At 43.7% G+C, this 16611-nt stretch overlaps 2 protein-coding genes and 1 pseudogene across 3 annotated transcripts in view; 1 reads left to right on the plus strand and 2 right to left on the minus strand.

Annotated features, from left to right (window-relative positions):
- Window positions 1–8317, minus strand: part of LOC136648475 (uncharacterized) — a 28457-nt gene extending 20140 nt beyond the window's left edge. Inside the window, exon 1 of the mRNA XM_066624588.1 lies at window positions 8250–8317. Within this exon, the coding sequence (XP_066480685.1) occupies window positions 8250–8317 (68 nt within the window). The remainder of the gene's footprint in view (window positions 1–8249) is intronic.
- Window positions 1–16611, plus strand: part of GNG12 (G protein subunit gamma 12) — a 48513-nt gene that overhangs the window by 9542 nt on the left and 22360 nt on the right. For both annotated transcript variants that reach the window (XM_066625674.1, XM_066625673.1), the window contains exon 2: window positions 16331–16443. The gene's annotated coding sequence lies outside the window, so the exon portion shown is untranslated. The remainder of the gene's footprint in view (window positions 1–16330; window positions 16444–16611) is intronic.
- LOC136649813 (5S ribosomal RNA) lies at window positions 4227–4343 on the minus strand (annotated as a pseudogene).

The raw sequence follows: 16611 nt of genomic DNA on the forward strand, positions 1-16611 counted from the left end.
CCGCTGCTATTGTTAAAGTAAGCTCCAACAAGAGTTTGGGGGAGATTTATTTCCTTGGTCTGGAGTAATTTCTGGCTGATATAATTGCATTGATTTTAAAGAGCTGAAAAGTCTTCAAGGGTACTATGATGGTGATGGCAGTAAAGAAACATATAGAAGCTCTCTTACTTACATACTTTCAAGTTACAAATGTTTGAGATACGAACGAGACTAGTTAGGGATTTTGTCTCCAGGAGCATCATGGGACTGTAAATCCTCATCTCCCAGCTGCAGTGCCCTCCCTATGAGCCAGCTGCAGAGCTTTTAAACCTGAAGTTCAGTACGCATGCTCCTCTCACCCCTTCGGCCCCCCCCAGGAATCCCTGTATTTGGCATCCCTGTTGCTATAGCAATGGGGTCTCTACTTTCAGTGTTGCTGAGCAGCTTGCTTAGCTTGTTTTGCCAATGTTGTTATTACTGGTCTAGATGATGATGGACAGAAATAAAAGACAGACCCATGGAACCTAACCTGTTTACAAGCAGGAGAGCATCTCTACCCTTTGACCACCATTCTTTTTGCTCAGAGTTGACTAGAAGAGCTCTTTCAAGTGGGCCAAGGCATTTTGCACCACAGTCTGCAGAGGGATATGGTGGACCTCTTGAAGTCCTGCTGTGATTAGTTTGCAAGGCACTTTGTAGATAGAATTGCTCACATCTGCCTTGATTTGGACACAGTTCAGTAGTTCCAGCTGATCTTTCTTCTGTTACTGCTTGTCCAATACTTTTGGATTCTTTTCAGTCTGTGAATGTGTGCAGTCTCCTTGGAAGTGTACTTCTGTCCACATGCATTTTAATCCTTGCCCTTCATGGCTGGTAAAAGTAGCTAGGGTACTGGCCTATTAGGCAGGGAGGATTATTTATGGCTTATTGTCTACAAGAGTCTGGATAGGTAGTGGTCTGGGATCTTCTTAAGAAATTTTCTCTTCTCCTTTCTGTCACAGATGGCTTTTGACAGGTCTCAAATTGGGCAACATGCTGGAGCACGTAGTAGCAACCCAACACCAGTAATTTTTGGAGGAAATTGATTATCTAGACCAGGGGTGTCCAAAGTTTTTGACAGGAGGGCCATATTGTCTCTCTGACACTGTGTCAGGGGCCGGGGGAAAAAAGAATTAATTTACATTTAAAATTTGAATAAATTTTTATAAGTTTACATAAATGAATATATTAAAGATGAACTTATATGAATGAATGAAGGTCTTGCAATAGCACAAGACCTATAAAAGGCCTTGCACTAAGCAAGGCTGGCCTTTCCTTTGCTGTCACTACTGCCTCACAGACGTGAAACAGCAAGCAGTGGAGGGATCCCACAGCTCACATGAGGGGTCAAACAGTCACCCCTCACACTGAGAGCAGTTGCGTCGGGCCAGTGCGGGCTCCAACAAATCTCTGGAGGGCCAGAGGCTCATTGGAGACTGGGGGCTCCTTGAGGGCCACATTGAGAGGCCTCAAGGGCCGCAAGTGGCCCCAGGGCCAGGGTTTGGGCACCCCTGATCTAGACCAGGGGTGTCCAAAGTTTTCGGCAGGAGGGCCACATAATCTCTCTGACACTGTGTGGAAGGCCGGGGGGAAAAAGAATTAGTTTACATTTAAAATGTGAATAAATTTACGTAAGTTTACATAAATTAATATACTGAGGTGGAACTTATCTGAATGAGTGAAGGTCTTGCTATAGCTCAAGGCCTAGAAAAGGCCTTGTACAAAGCAAGGCTGGCCTTTTCTTTGCTGCTGCTACTGCATCACAGACATGAAACAACAAGCAGTGGAGGGAGCCCTCATCCCACAGCTAACGTGAGAAGTCAAACCATCACCCTCACGCTGAGAGCAGTTGCGTCTGGCCAGTGTGGGCTCCAGCAAGTTTCCAGAGGACCAGAGGCTCAATGGAGTCTGGGGTCTCCCTGAGGGCTGCACTGCGAGTCCTCAAGGGCCGCAAGTGGCCCCAGGGCCGGGGTTTGGGCACCCCTGGTCTGGATGACAATTTTTTAAATTGAGAATCTCCATCTTGGCATATGAGAACACAAAAGGTTTCAAGAGCCCAAGCAAACTTTTGTGAACAACACAGATACTAAGAATTTTAATGCTGTGTGTCACATAAGTAGGTTGCTGCCATTTTCAGTTCCCAGTGAGAATTCTGATGCTTCGGGTCTAGAGAACACTGAACTGAAGCTGTTGTGCTGAGCAAGAAATCCATATTTATCGATGGATGAATGAATGAATGAATGTAAGATTCATTCATTCATTCATTCATTCATTCATTCATTCATTCATTTGTAGTTGCCTACCATGTTCATACGATGGAAGGTCTTATAGTTCCCATGCCAAGTGGGAGCTCAATTGAGGAATGAATGAATGAATGTATTGATCTATCAGTCGATAGATTGATCGATAGATTCATTCATTCCTCAGGTGAGGTCCCACTTGGTATGGGAACTATAAGACCTTCCATCGTGTGAACATGGTAGGCAACTACAAGTGACTATTAGATGTGAGAAATTGGCTTCAAATGAATTGTAAACATTTTTTGAAAGTTAGGATGCCTAAATAAGCAGCTAAATTGGTTTATTTAAAACTCCTACCCCAACAATGGGGTGCCCATTACATTTATTTTCCCTCAGGTGAAGGGGCCCAAGCAATCGCATGCCATCACTGAATAGTTACAGTCCCATTGTTTGCATCCTGATAAGTCAAAGTTACATTTATTAGAATAATACTTAGGTATGAACTTTTACTTCATTATACATTTACTTCAGAAGTCTCTCACCAAAGGCTCCTGAGAAAACTCTGGTCAGGGAATAAGCCACCAGGTCTGCTTGTGGATTTGGAACTTATTGAAGACTGGTAAGCAGAGAGTGGGTATAAACAGGCAATTTTCACAGTGGAGAAAGGTGAAAAGTGGTGTGCCCCAAGGATTGGTCTTGGTACTGGTGCATTTCAACTTGTTCAGAAATGACCTGGAGTTGGGAATAAGCAGTGAGGTGGTCCAGTTTTTGGAAGACACTAAATTCTTCCAGGTAGTGAAGTTCAGAAGGGACTGTAAAAAGGTCCAAAAGAATCTCTCTAATCTGGAGGTAGTAGTGGGCAGCTCAATGAAAGCGTCAATCTTGGTTACAAGACTTGACAACTATATGCAACTCCAGGTTTTAGAAGAAACCTATCTCTGAATGCCCAATGCAAGGGAGTGGCAACAAAATACAGGTATCATGTTGTCTTGAGTGATCTCTGAAGCATCTTGTGGGACACTGAAATACGGGAAGCTGGATTAGATGGGCCCTTGGCCTGATCCAGCAAGACTCTTTTTATCTTATTGAGTTATTTGAAGAAACGCAATATAATTGATATTTTAATTCTATCCACAGATAAATTTATGACAAGTGAATCTATTTCTATAAAAATGAGAGAGAGAGGTTGTCTGAGGGTCTGATCTTATTGGGCAGCTCTGGCCCAGTGCCAGCACTCAGTGTTGCAAACATACCATAAGGCATACCGGCGACACTTACTGTCAGGTCAGCACCAGCTCAGCATGCGCCTGAGCTGAATCAGTGTTGGGTGGAAGCCAGTTGAATGCTGCCCAAAGCTCCAGGCAAGTGCTGGGCAGCAGAACGGGAGTCAGGGTGGGGGGAGACATTCTGGGGCAGGGGTAGGAGGAAGGTGGGGCAGGAAGGGGCAGAGACAGCGGCAGGGTCTGCCACCCTACCCTGACCCAGGAAACCCAACATGGGTCTCCTTGATTGTGCACTCACTGAATAGGGGGTGCAGATTCGAGGAGACCCATTGGGACTGCCTAGCTTACACAGGTATGGGAGTGTAAGCACCAGAGAACTGGTGCTGCTTCCCAGCCCCAATAGATACAGCAGTCGCCATTTTGGCGCCGCTGCAGTCTTGGGCACAGGGGTGTGTGTGTGTGTCCCCAGAGAGGCATGTGTCTTACTTTAGATTGCTTTTTGAAGGAGGCCAAAATTGTGGATCTAACTGAGGTTTTGCCATTTCCACCAACCCAATTAAATTCATTTTGTTTCTGTTATGATGAATAAGGAATACAAGCAGGTCTCTGGGTACGCCATAATTCCACCCATGCTCAGAAAAAGTGTAGAAGTGATTTTACAGCCCAAGCCTATGCATGTCTACTCAGAAGTAAGGCCCATTCTGGTAACTGGTTGGCAACTTCAGTCTCGAAAGACTATGGTATAAGCCTACAGCGCCCGGTATTCCCAGGCGGTCTCCCATCCAAGTACTAACCAGGCCTGACCCTGCTTAGCTTCCAAGATCAGATGAGATCAGGCATGTGCAGGGTAACAGTTGCTGCCTCCATTAAATTCATGGGACTTGCTCACAGGTCGGCATGTACAGAATTGCAGCCTCAGTGAGATTTCTAGTGTCCCTCTCCATTATGATTAGAAGCAGAATATATTCTACAAAGCAATATATGCAAATATGGTTTGAAGTGCATAATTTATGCACATTGCAGAATTAGCTTTTTTGGTACATAATTTTAGTGTTTCATTAACTAGCACAGAACAGCCCTAGACACAACTCCTCGCTTGCCTTCTGTAGAGCTGTGCCTTGACAGAGATACCAGATTCTGTTCTCACTAGAATGCTGCTTTGATTGCATCTGCACAAGGCCTTGTTCGCACTATTGTGACTGCAGTGTTGCAAGGTCACAGCAAAGTTCAAAAAGCAAACTCAGTAGGCAAGAGTGGTGATCGTCTGCAAGCTTTTATTCGTTGCCAGCAACGGGCCTCTCAGGGACTCCTTGTCCAAAGTGGGAAGCAATAAGAGCTATGTGGGATCTCTCAGTGCCTCCAGAGAATAGCAATGTTCCAGTGTGTGTCGCTTGCTTATATAGTATTTTGGCTTCTTTGTCTGAAAAATCTCACTGTCATTGGCTGGGGGTTCATGACATCAGAAATGGGGGCTTTCTAAGGATTGGTTACAGGTTTACAAGCTTCTGATTGGTCAGTTTCAAGTTTCAGTTTCCTTATAAGGCTAGGTGTACATTGAAAACATGGTTTCCAACAACCACTAGATGGCACTGTTTACCCATTTATTACAGAACTAGTTTAAATTCCTCTCTATCAAACAATGTGGGCTTTCTATAAACTAAACTTTTGGTCTTCTATAATTCCCATTATGTATATAAACTTAATTTAATACCAAACAAACTGATTTCTTTCTTCAAACAAGGGTTTTCAAGAGACTTCTCTTTGTTAAATCCTGCTTTCTCTAAACTTAGAGCTTCTAATGATGTTTTCCAGATCAGGGGACTCTCTTAGGAATGTTCTTTGCTTATCTGTTCTTGTCTTAGCTGATTTATAGGTGTTTGTATCTACCAAACTCTATCTCTGTCCGTCAAACAAGATAAATTGTCTTTTCATTAAACTGCTTCTGACCTCAACTATCTGCTCTTGGTACCAAGAGAGATATAAATTTCCTGGTTACTCCCTAGTTCTCTGTATACTGTATCTTATCTAGTTCCATTAAGGTGACAGGCATGATAAAGAGTTGGAATACCTTTGCTTAAGATAAGAATTTCAACTGTGAGGAGTAACCCTATACTACATTCCAAGTTCATGAGCTTGTTTGTATTACCTTTGATTAATTAACTGTGCTACATCTGCTTTTCAAGGTTACTTTGAGACATATCTGAGACTTAAGTCTTTTCAATTTAGCTTCCACTATTCTGTGTATTCCATGCTTTGATCAAACTATTTTTAACAGCTAAAATTTACTCTTCCTTATATATTGTTAATTATAATCTATAACCATTAACATACATGCTAACTTTCATGATTCATTTGGCATTTCTATGAACCTTTGGTGTGCTGCTTTGGCAGTTTCCAGAGAGAGAGACATTCTTCTGTTAATTTGCAACTCTAAGGGCATTACTCATTAGGCATTAGAAGCACATACTCAGTAGCCTGTCTTTAGTACAGATCTGCAACATTTTCCCAAATGCAGTCGCACACCATGGTGTTGCTTTGGTAAAATGCATATACAAGACTCTTTTGACATGAAACTTTCTAATAGCTTTGCACATTTTGGTTCTAAAGAAAGCTTGTTTAAATTGCTCTTTATTCAGAAGCAGGCATTCAAGTTTTAGAGTGTATTTTAAAGACACTCCTCTGTTCAGCCTAGCTTCATCATCCTACCAATTAGCCTGACAGCTGGTAAATTCCAGTCTCATCCTTATCAACTTAGCAATAAAACATCCCCTGATTTACGACTTGTCTTTAGCTTGCTAATTTAAACTTCTTCAGAGAGGGCAAAATGGATTTCATATGCTTTAAGCATTGCTAAACATAATTTTCCTATTTCTCAAACCATATAAGCATAACATTTTGTTCTAAACTAATTCATTCATAACATTGCGTTGACATTATTAACATAAGTAAACATTTGCATAAATGATTAGTTTCAGCATAATGGCTACATACACTCATAGCTTCATTAAGCATTTGGTCTGTTAGCATTTGTGTTTGGCTTTTGGCTTTTACCAGCCTGCATCAGCAGTTCACTTTCAGATGTTTAAGAGAACATTACTGATGGGCTTGGGAACAATTGTAAACAGGTGACTGTGCAAGCTCATAACTTGGCATGGAGTACGTAGTTCAGAAAGTAATTTTGATCTCAGTTGTCATTTTTCAAAAAGGAAGATGCTCTGTGTGCATTACCTGGTAGCTTAGCAGTAATAGAGCACTTGCTTTGCATGGAGGAGTCCCAGGTCCAATCCCCAGCATCGCCAAGAAAAGTAGGGAATGATTCCTCTCTGAAGCCTTGGAGAGTTACTAGTCCATGTCAGCAGTAGTGAGCTGACATGGTCTGGCTCACTATAAGGCAGCTTCATAATGTCCTCTGCTTCAAAGTCAGAGAGAAGGCTTAGTGGTGTTTCTTAGTTGTCAGGCTTATGCACCCTGCACAGCTCCCTGCATCTCCCCCATGACTAGCAGAAGCAGAACAAGCTGCGTCAAAGAAGTTCATCTATTGTATGCCCAAATTCATAATTTCCGCAGGTTTTGGAAGTCAGTTTTTCTTGAACTGAATGGGGTGATTTTGTTGATGCTTTTTGCGTAGGACATGCATAGCACAGATAGAGTGATTCACATTTTACATGTTAATAAAATCAGGTGAAGGAATGAGTTTGTGTGGAGCCCTGTCCTACCCTGTGCAGTCAGAGGACCTAAGTGAAGTTCTCCTGGTTACCTGTCCAGCTTCAGTGCAATAGGCATTGATGTAATGTCATCATGGGGCGTGCAGATCCTTCAAGGGTCAGATAGACAGGTCAGCTGATTGAGAGGGGCTGGGACTGCGAAAAGTGGGAAGTCTCAAAAGCTGAAAGGATACAAATGGTGGAAGAGAGAGGAAGAAGGGAGCTGGTTAGATATGAGAAGGAGAGCGAGAGAAGAATGGGGGCCCTTTTGCCCAGTAGCCACCTGTCTGACCGCTAATAGGAGCTACCAGTGAGGGGTTAATGAACAACATTTTTTTTAATGTACTGTATATGGAGAACTTCTGCAATAACAAAAATATATACTGCAGTTAAGACAAGAAAACTTCAGCGGAAATAAGAATTCTAGTCATTAGATACGCAAATAAAAAGTCTTAGTTTGGTTCACGAGCCTCATCAGATTAGGGGCATCTAATCTGGGAATAGTGTTCCAAAGCAGGGTGCCAAAAAAAGAGACTTATTTTGAGTCGAACGCCTGACAATCTGGTCTGGTCTGGTCTGGACTAACAATAGGTCTCCTAAATTTGAATCGAAGGTCTTTCCACATCCTGATATCAGATATCCTCTTAAAAAAGATAGTGCCATGAACTGAATTTGGGACCTTTTCACTAGTTATGAAAGTTAGAATGTCAGGCTATGATCAGGAAGATCCAGGCGCAAATTCCCACTCAGCCAAAAAGCTGAGAGGGTGATTGTAGGCCAGTCAGCATCTCTAAGCCTACTCTACCTCATAGAATTGATGTGAGGATAAAACAGGGAGAGGGAGAACATGTATGCAAACCTGATCATCTTGGAGGAATAACAATATAACATATATAACAATATAACAACAACAATATAACAAAATATAATAGACTAACAATATAACATATAGGAGTCATAGTTCCACAGGCAAGATCCTTTTCCTTGTGAATAGAACGTTAACACATAACAAGAGCATTTAAAGATCTACTTCAGTGTTTCTCAAGGTTTGTCCTCTGCCATACCAGTTCACATGGTCCACCCATTCAAAGTACCACTGGAAGTAAATGGCACTGACATAATCGCCAGTCATTTCTGGGTTGGAAGGCCAGGTGAGACACAACAAACACCATTAAAAGGCTCAGGGTGGACAGAAGGGCTTTTTTGAGCATGGAAAAGCATGCTTGGAGCTCTGTCCATTGAGCAGCTATTTGTTGAATCACGTTCCTGCAATCGCTGCCATGGGGGCAGATGTCCCAGGGGTCCTGCAAATACCACCGTACACAACCTCAAGTGCCACTGGTGGTATCCATATCACTGGTTAAGAAATTCTGATCTACTTCAAATTGTATCGGTTTTCTGCATTTTTTTTTCAACAGAAGTTTAAAAAACCCTCACTGTAGTATGACTGGAAGTTGGTATTGAGGTTCAGTGGCTTTGAAAACACCATAAGGTTACTGTTTTTAATTTTGAAATGCTACCTATATAAATTATTCCATTTTTTTTTTAATTAGAAGAGGAAAGTCACAGAAGGGAAGAAGTATTTTTCTGTTAACTCCTGCATGGCTTTTGAAAAGCAGTATATTTTCTTGCAATACATATTTTGCAAAATCATTTAAAATGTTGACCTTTTGCCATAAGTTGGGAGCTTAGAATTCTATTATGTGAGGCTGCTGGGACTTGAAAAAGAATTCTAACAAACTACAAACAGGTTCCCTCTGGAACACCTTCACCTGCACAGCTGCAGCCACTTGAAGACAGTGGGACCCTCAGGCATAAAAGCACCTGATGAAGGGAGAGTTTGGTGTGGGTAGTAGGAGGAGGGGAGACTGGAGAGATGGACTACTGGAAATGCTGATGAGTGAATGGACTTGGAGACTGCTGGAGACAATGAGATTGGTGTTTGGCTGCTATGCCCAAGACCTTTGGAGGACTAGCCTGCTGCTGTAGTGGTGGGAGGAGCTGCTGGCAGCAGAGGGGAGGAAGGAGGACCTCTGCAGGTGGAACAGGTGAGCTACCCTGGCGGTGGGGTCCAGCAGTGCTGCAGGGCAGAACTAGGGTCATTTTTGAGGAAAGAAGGGGAACTAATTAGCTCAAAGTGGGCATAACTCTCCAGGCGGAGCTTGGACTGGGAATCTGGCAGAACACCTGTAACCCGTGATGGTCTTTTCCTCCAGAAATGTGTCCAATTTGCCATCCTCACACCCTGTGGCAAGGAGTTCCACAGGTGTTTCTCCTGACATTATTCCAAAGCTAGAGTTTTTCCCTCCCTCATTCACTTCAAAGTCCAGATTCCATAGTCTTCCATATCCACCCACCCACTCACAAGTTGTGGAGGGGAAAACTGAGAGTGCGTTTAAGTACCAACTCCAATTTAAAAAGGTTCTCAAAAAGGAAGCAGCACCCTGGCACCCGTGGTTCAGTTCTATCCCCTCCCCCTGGGGGGAGGAGCAGAGCCATTAAGACCTCTTGCAGAGCCACCAGGTCTTGGTCATGCCCACGCCCGATGCTCCACTCCACGCTTCACATCAGACACGTGGTTGTCACCAAGGCCCCGCCCCCTACGCGTCTGAGGATCCTGCAGCCTCAGAGACAGCTCCCCCCAGAGCAACTCTGAGGATGCTTCTAAGGCAGGGGTGTCCAAACTTTTTGGCAGGAGGGCCACATCATCTCTCTGACACTGTGTCGGGGGCCGGGAAAGAAAAGAATTAATTTACATTTAAAATTTGAATACATTTACATAAATGAATATATTAGAGGTGGAACTTATATATTAGAGGTGGTACTGAAATCTAGGTATGCTGCATCCATAGTGTTCTCATAGTCTATCATAGGGGTGCTCAAAGTTTTTGGCAGGAGGGCCACAACTTCTCTCTGACACTGTGTCGGGGGCCGGGGAAAAAAATAATTAATTTACATTTCAAATTTGAATAAATTTACATAAATGAATACATTAGAGACGGAAAATGAATGAATTCAATCCAGTTTATGATTCCATTCACCCTAATAAGGGGGTTAGATCTTCATGCCAGTTTATAATCCCATTCACCCTAATAAGGGGGGGGGAGATCTTCATGCCAGTTTATAATCCCATTCACCCTAATAAGGGGGGGGGAGAAGATCTTCATGCCAGTTAATGATCCCATTCACCCTAATAAGGGGGGGAGATCTTCATGCCAGTTAATGATCTCATTCATACACACAAACGGGGGGGGGGGGAATCTTCCACACTTTCACACACATACACCAGCCTGATCGCCTGCCCCCTTGCCCTCCCTCCTTCCCTCCCTCATTTGCTTGGGCGGTATGTGCTCCTGCCTGCCTGCTTTCCTCGCCCGCTTGGCTGCCTGCCTGCTCGCCCAGCTGCATGCCTACCTGCCTGCCCACCTAACCGCCCTTCCTCGCTAGCTAGGGCGGCATGTGCTGCTGCCTGCCTGCCTGCTTTCCTGGCTGGCCAGTCAGCCAGCCCTCCCCCTCTGAGACATGTGCTGGGCTGGGCTCCCCTCACCTGCAGGATCTCTCTCTCTCTCTCTCTCTCTCTCCCCTGCACTCCCCTGGCTCAAGTTACAGGAGGGGAGGGGAGCCCAGCCGAGCCCATGGGCAAGGCAGGAAGAGACCAGCTGGCAAGCGTGCAGGGTCTTTTTTAGTGGGAAGTAATGCAAGATCTTCAAGTCTCATGTTACCTTCCCACTATAAAAGGCCCTGCGCACACACTGGGCTTGTCTTTCCTTTGCTTCCACTGAGCTCAGCAGCAGCGAGGGAAAGCAAGGCGTGGAGCTTGCGTGGCGGGCCAGGGTGGGCTGGGCTGAAGGCTGAGTGCCCATTGGAGAGGGGGGACCCCCTGGGGGCCGGATGGGGACCCGCAGCAGGCTGCAAGTGGCCCGCGGGCCAGAGTTTGGGCACCCCTGATCTAGACCTGTGATTTTCAATCTTTTTATTTCATTGCACTCTGTCAAGGCACTAAAATGGTCAAGGCACACCATCAGCTTTTTAACAACTGACAAGGCACACCATGCTGTTAGTGGGGGCTCACATCCTCCATTGGCCCTACTAATAAATGACCCTCTCCCAAATTCTTGTGGCACACCTGGAGACCATTCATGGCACACCAGTGTGCCACGGCACAGTGGTTGAAAAAGGCTGATCTAGACCCGTTTTAATTTTGCTTCATACAGGATTTTGGGACAGCATTGGTTGCTGTGGTGGATGACACTACAACCTGAACAGAACTATTATTGTTATTATTATTAACAGTATTTATATACCGCTTTTCAACAAAAAGTTCACAAAGCGGTTTACAGAGAAAAATCAAATAACTAATGGCTCCCTGTCCCATTAGGGCTCACAATCTAAAAAGATGCAAATGAACACCAGTAGGCAGCCACTATAAAAGACACTGCTGGGGTGAGGAGGGCCAGTTACTCTTTCCCTGCTAAATAAAAGAGGAGCCCCCACTTGAAAAAGTGCCTCTTACTCAGTTAGCAGTGGTAGCATTTGGGGGTATTCCCGAACCTGTCTTTGAACCTGAATACCCAAGTGACAGCCAAGCCCAAAATACCTTTAGCAGACTTGGGCAGATCTACCAACCATGCCCTTCTTGGATTTGGCTAATCTGTTGTTGGTTAACCAGGCACTGGTAATACTAAAAGTAAACTCGGTAGTGCACTGTATGTGGGGCTGCCTGAAGACTGATGGAAAACTGCAATTGGTACAAAATGTAGCTCCCAGACTGCTGGCTGAGCCAGGGTTTGTGCCCATTTCACACCCCAGTTGTACCATCTGTATTGTTTCTGTATGTGTTTCCAGCTGCAATTCAAATTGCTGGGGATGATCTGTAAAGATCTGAAAACTTGAAGAACCATCTTTTCCCCACATGGGTTTTCCTCTCCAGTGAGACTATCTAGGGCAGCCATTTTCAACCACTGTGCCGTGGCACACTAGTGTGCTGCGAGTGATCCACAGGTGTGCCACAGGAATTTGGGGAAAGGTCATTTATTAGTAGCGTCAATGGGAGATGTGACCCTTCCACTGGCAGCATAGTGTGCCTTATCAATTGTCAAAAACCTGATGGTGTGCCTTGACCATTTTAGTGCCTTATCAGTGTGCTGTGAGATGAAAAAGGTTGAAAATCACTGATCTAGGGAGTCTGTGTTGTGGGTTCACCTCTGCTGTAAAATCAGTTAACAGTAACTTGCGACAAAACCTTACTTTTGTGGCATTGGAACTGCTTCCTATTTAAGATTAGCAGCCCAGTCTTAAAGGTGCAGTCTTAAAGATTAGCTCCCAGGTGCAGCGGCACCAAAGTGGCTACTTCTGCATCCCCTGGACCCATGGCAACCACCAGAGGACTCCTCAGGGGAGGGGACTTTTGTCCTGCTGGGAAAAGCCCCAAGCTCCGCAGTGTGGCTTCTCAGGTCTGCACTGGTTATTTTGCCAGCACAGACTTGAGAAACTTGTGTCAGGCCTTTTGGCCCCCCCCCCCCCGTGGCCCTTACTGCCGACTGGAGCTCTTTCCTAAGTCCGGGCAGCATCTGGTCAGCGCTGGGCTCAGTGCTGACGGGCACTGGCCAGCACCATTGCCATCTTGGCACAGGATGTCACAGGCACACTTTCCGGTATGTCTGCAACACCCAGCACCAGCAATACACTTGTACCACCAGTGCTAAGGAGCTCAGGATTAGGCTTTAGATTTGCTTCCTCTTTGCTGGCATTTTGAGGGGAGGAGTCGAGACATTTCTTTTTGGCCTAACTTCTTATTGAGTGGTTTTTGTAAACTGTGTCAGCCTGATTTTGTGGCATTGGCCATTGTCTTTAGGATTTAGGATTAATTTTTTTCAGGTATTTGTTGATTTGATTTATTTGTTGATTCTTCATTGTGAGCTGTCTTGAGTTACTTTCATGGGATATAAATGTTTTTTAAAATAAATAAAATTCAGAGACTGCTTAATTAACAAATTAATTGATCGCCCATCACAGTTTTTTCAGTCATTCATTTGCATATATTTGTATTAAATTACACACTGCCTACATGAAAAGGTTGCTGCTTCCTCAACCTAACAAGTCATCAAACTAGTTAGAGGCTGCTTTTTGTTATTGGATGGGAAGTTAGCTTCCATTTTGGAAGGTGAGATTTCCTGGATTCCTTCTAGGATACTTTTGAGCAGAATGTGGCTATTTTCACTTGTGAGGCTTAAATTGCTTTTGAATCTTTGTTGGGCTACTCACATGAACATGTGATCATTGTTGAGTAGAAGAGAAAGTGAAGGAAAGCCAATGTGGGTTTTACATTGTCGTTGTGGCAAGAGTCTCTTTAAAGTTTGAAAGTGCCCTATAATGTCATAGCTGTTGGGAAACTTGCAACTTTTTTTTTCAATCTGTTGAGCACCTACTGAAATAGGACAATTATGCTTCCTTTGAATAGAGTGGAATGCTTCATCAAATGGCATGAGAAGCTGGCTAAGGCTGCAGTCCTAACCACACTTTCCTGAGAGTAAGCCCCATTGAATAAAATAGGACTTACTTCTGAGTAGACCTGGCTAGGTTTGTGCCCTAAATCTCAGTTGTATATAAAATAAGAATGGTGTCAACTGCAGTTGATCTTCATCATTTCAGCCAATGGCTTATTCCAAATGTATTCAAAATAAAAAGACTTTAATCAAGAGGATTTACGCTTGTGTAATATGAGATTTATTTAGTGTTTCTGTTTTGATTTACGAAGGTTTATGTGTCACATGTAAGCCTGTATATTCTGACACCAACAAAAGTTAGCATAATAAAAGATGATAAAATCATAGTTTCACATTTCTTAAAATTGTAGCTTGGGGTTGTCATTCAATGATGCTTGTCAGCTTCGCTGTATCTCTCTGACCTCCAACTGTTAATATCAACTGTTACTCTGCACATGCCTGGTCTCATCTGATCTTGGAAGCTAAGCAGGGTCAGGCCTGGTTAGTACTTGGATGGGAGACTGCCTGGGAATACCGGCTGCTGTAGGCTTATACCATAGTCTTTCGAGACTGAAGGTTGCCAACCATAGTCTGGCCTCCAGTGTACAGGCAGGACCCTGTATCTGCAGATCCAGTATCAGCGGTTTTAATTACCGCTGGTAATTTAATTACCGCTGGTTTTAATTACCGCAGATTCAGGGAGCTTCTGGCGCATGCATTAACATTTTACAGATTTACGCCAGGGAAAATGTCCTACTTAGCTAGGTTGCTATAAGCTTGTAAGCTTATAGCGGCCAATGTTCAGGCTGCCTCTTGGCAGCCTGGACACTTGAAAAAGAACTAGATTGAGCTTAAGAGTCGTTTCCATTAATCTTTACCCACTATGCACAGAATGGGTACCCATGAGCTTATGACTCCTGGCCAGAACATAGTGCTTGTGAACTCCAGGTAGTCTGACATTGTGCATTGTTCCTAGTGCACGATGATTTATTTGGATAGCTGGGACCTTTGCAGCTGCATATGCTATGCTCATGAATGTGATGGTGGTTGCCTGAGTCAGTGTTTTTCTGAGGGCTGGGCTGGGGGAGATTTTATGTGTGCTTGTTCCATCCCAGCATATCTGCTCAGTGGCTACTGGTGTTGTGAATCTTGCACGTGCCCTTTGTCTCTATGTGTGAGATTAAGTTGGGCTCAAATGTTGTGCTGCCATGCAAGTAACATGCACCTCTTGTGCTTGTTGCTGGTGCACTAGTGCGTGGCCTCAAATCTTGGTATGGTCCTTGCAAAAATGTACCAGTACAAAACATAATTGCACTATGTCTGTGGACTTGATACAGGAGTTCTGCATCATTCCTGGATGTGCTGACATGCTGGAGCTTTGTGGATCGTTTCAGCACAAAGGGTTTGTGTAGTGGTTCCTCTAGTGGTCAGCACAATGGGCTTGCATAGTAGGAGAGTTGGGCAGCTGTAAGTGCTTGTGGGGGAGGGGTGAAGGCAGCGACATGTTCATCCTGCTGCTTCCAGGGACAAAACTGGAAGTGGGGCATGATAGCTTTTTTAGCTGTTCTGAGGCTTGGGGAGCCCTGCAGAGGTCTGCAGGCTACCCGCACCCTCTGGAGGGCCAGTGTTGCCGGGGAAAGTTTATAAAAAACCCTTTTGTCCCTGGCAGCAGCACAATTGTGGTGATCATGTCACTGTCTTCACACCACTGCCCTGCCCCTTAAGGGGGCAGAGACAGAGCTTCCTTGGCTGGGGCATCACAATACCCCAGTTTGGGAACCACTGGGCTTGGGGATAATATTTTAGTATATTTAGGGTTATTGGGTTTGTTGTTGCTAGGGAGATAAACTAAACTTTGGGGTCGAGAAGTGGTGGCAATAGGATTTGAGATAATTTACCATCACAAAGCTGGTGTGATGTTTTGCAGCACCCATTTATAAAATACTAAAGATTAAAGTATGAGATTATATTGGTCTTAATTATTCTGCACCAGATACTTACTTACTTATTTACTTATTTTTGTCTATATCTTGCTTAAACATTCAGCTTACTTGGAGTCAATTAGGGGTGATTCTAGTTTTGTTTGCTCATTTGACTTTATATTACACTGTCAGCCCATAAACCCTTTCAAAAAACAACTGTTTTAAAACTGGATATTTGCCCTCTGTGTCTCTGTTATACTGTTGTGTATCAAACTGTGTAGTAATGATTGATGATTGACTCCGCCCTGGATGTATCTGTTCCCCATTGACTCGATGAGTTCTTTTTTCTTATATTTTGCTCCATGTAATGTGAAAAATTTACATTTTTTTAATCATGTAAAGTTAAACTTAATGTTTTAATGCCTTGCTTGGTGCTTTTACTTGTTGTGATACGTTGTACTTTATTATAAAGCTTTGTAAGCTGCCTTGGCCATTTGCTTCGGCATAGGGAAGGCGAAGTATAAATATCTTAAAATATAAATAAATAAATAAAACTGTTTCACTGCCCCATGAAATGCTCAAAACTAAGAGTTTTGTAAAGGATTTTGATACATACTCTAAGAAGTAGCAAGGCTTTGTCTTAGTGCTTTAGGAAAATTAAATGCTCCTATCCACAGATCACTATGTTCTTCTCTTCCTATCATTTCAGTTTATAGAAATATGAATTTTGTTTTCCAGATTTGCCAAAGACCACAATCAACATTGTGGCAGAACAAGAATTGGAAGCCAGATTGCCTGATTCCTAGTTGGTGCTTAAATCGCAACACTGTTTTTGTTCTACATACCAGAAGGTAAAATTGTTACAAGAGCAGGACCCTAATTTGTAAATACCTTTTGTAGGTAACACAGGCCAACACACATTTTGCTTCCTTAAACGTTTCACCAATTCCTGGGTATATTTGGGGTGCTGATTCCAAAAATGGCATCCCTTTTGCCCTATCACGTCTAGTTTGGAGATA

This window comes from Tiliqua scincoides, chromosome 4 (genome assembly GCF_035046505.1).
Source record: "Tiliqua scincoides isolate rTilSci1 chromosome 4, rTilSci1.hap2, whole genome shotgun sequence".
NCBI lineage: Eukaryota > Metazoa > Chordata > Lepidosauria > Squamata > Scincidae > Tiliqua > Tiliqua scincoides.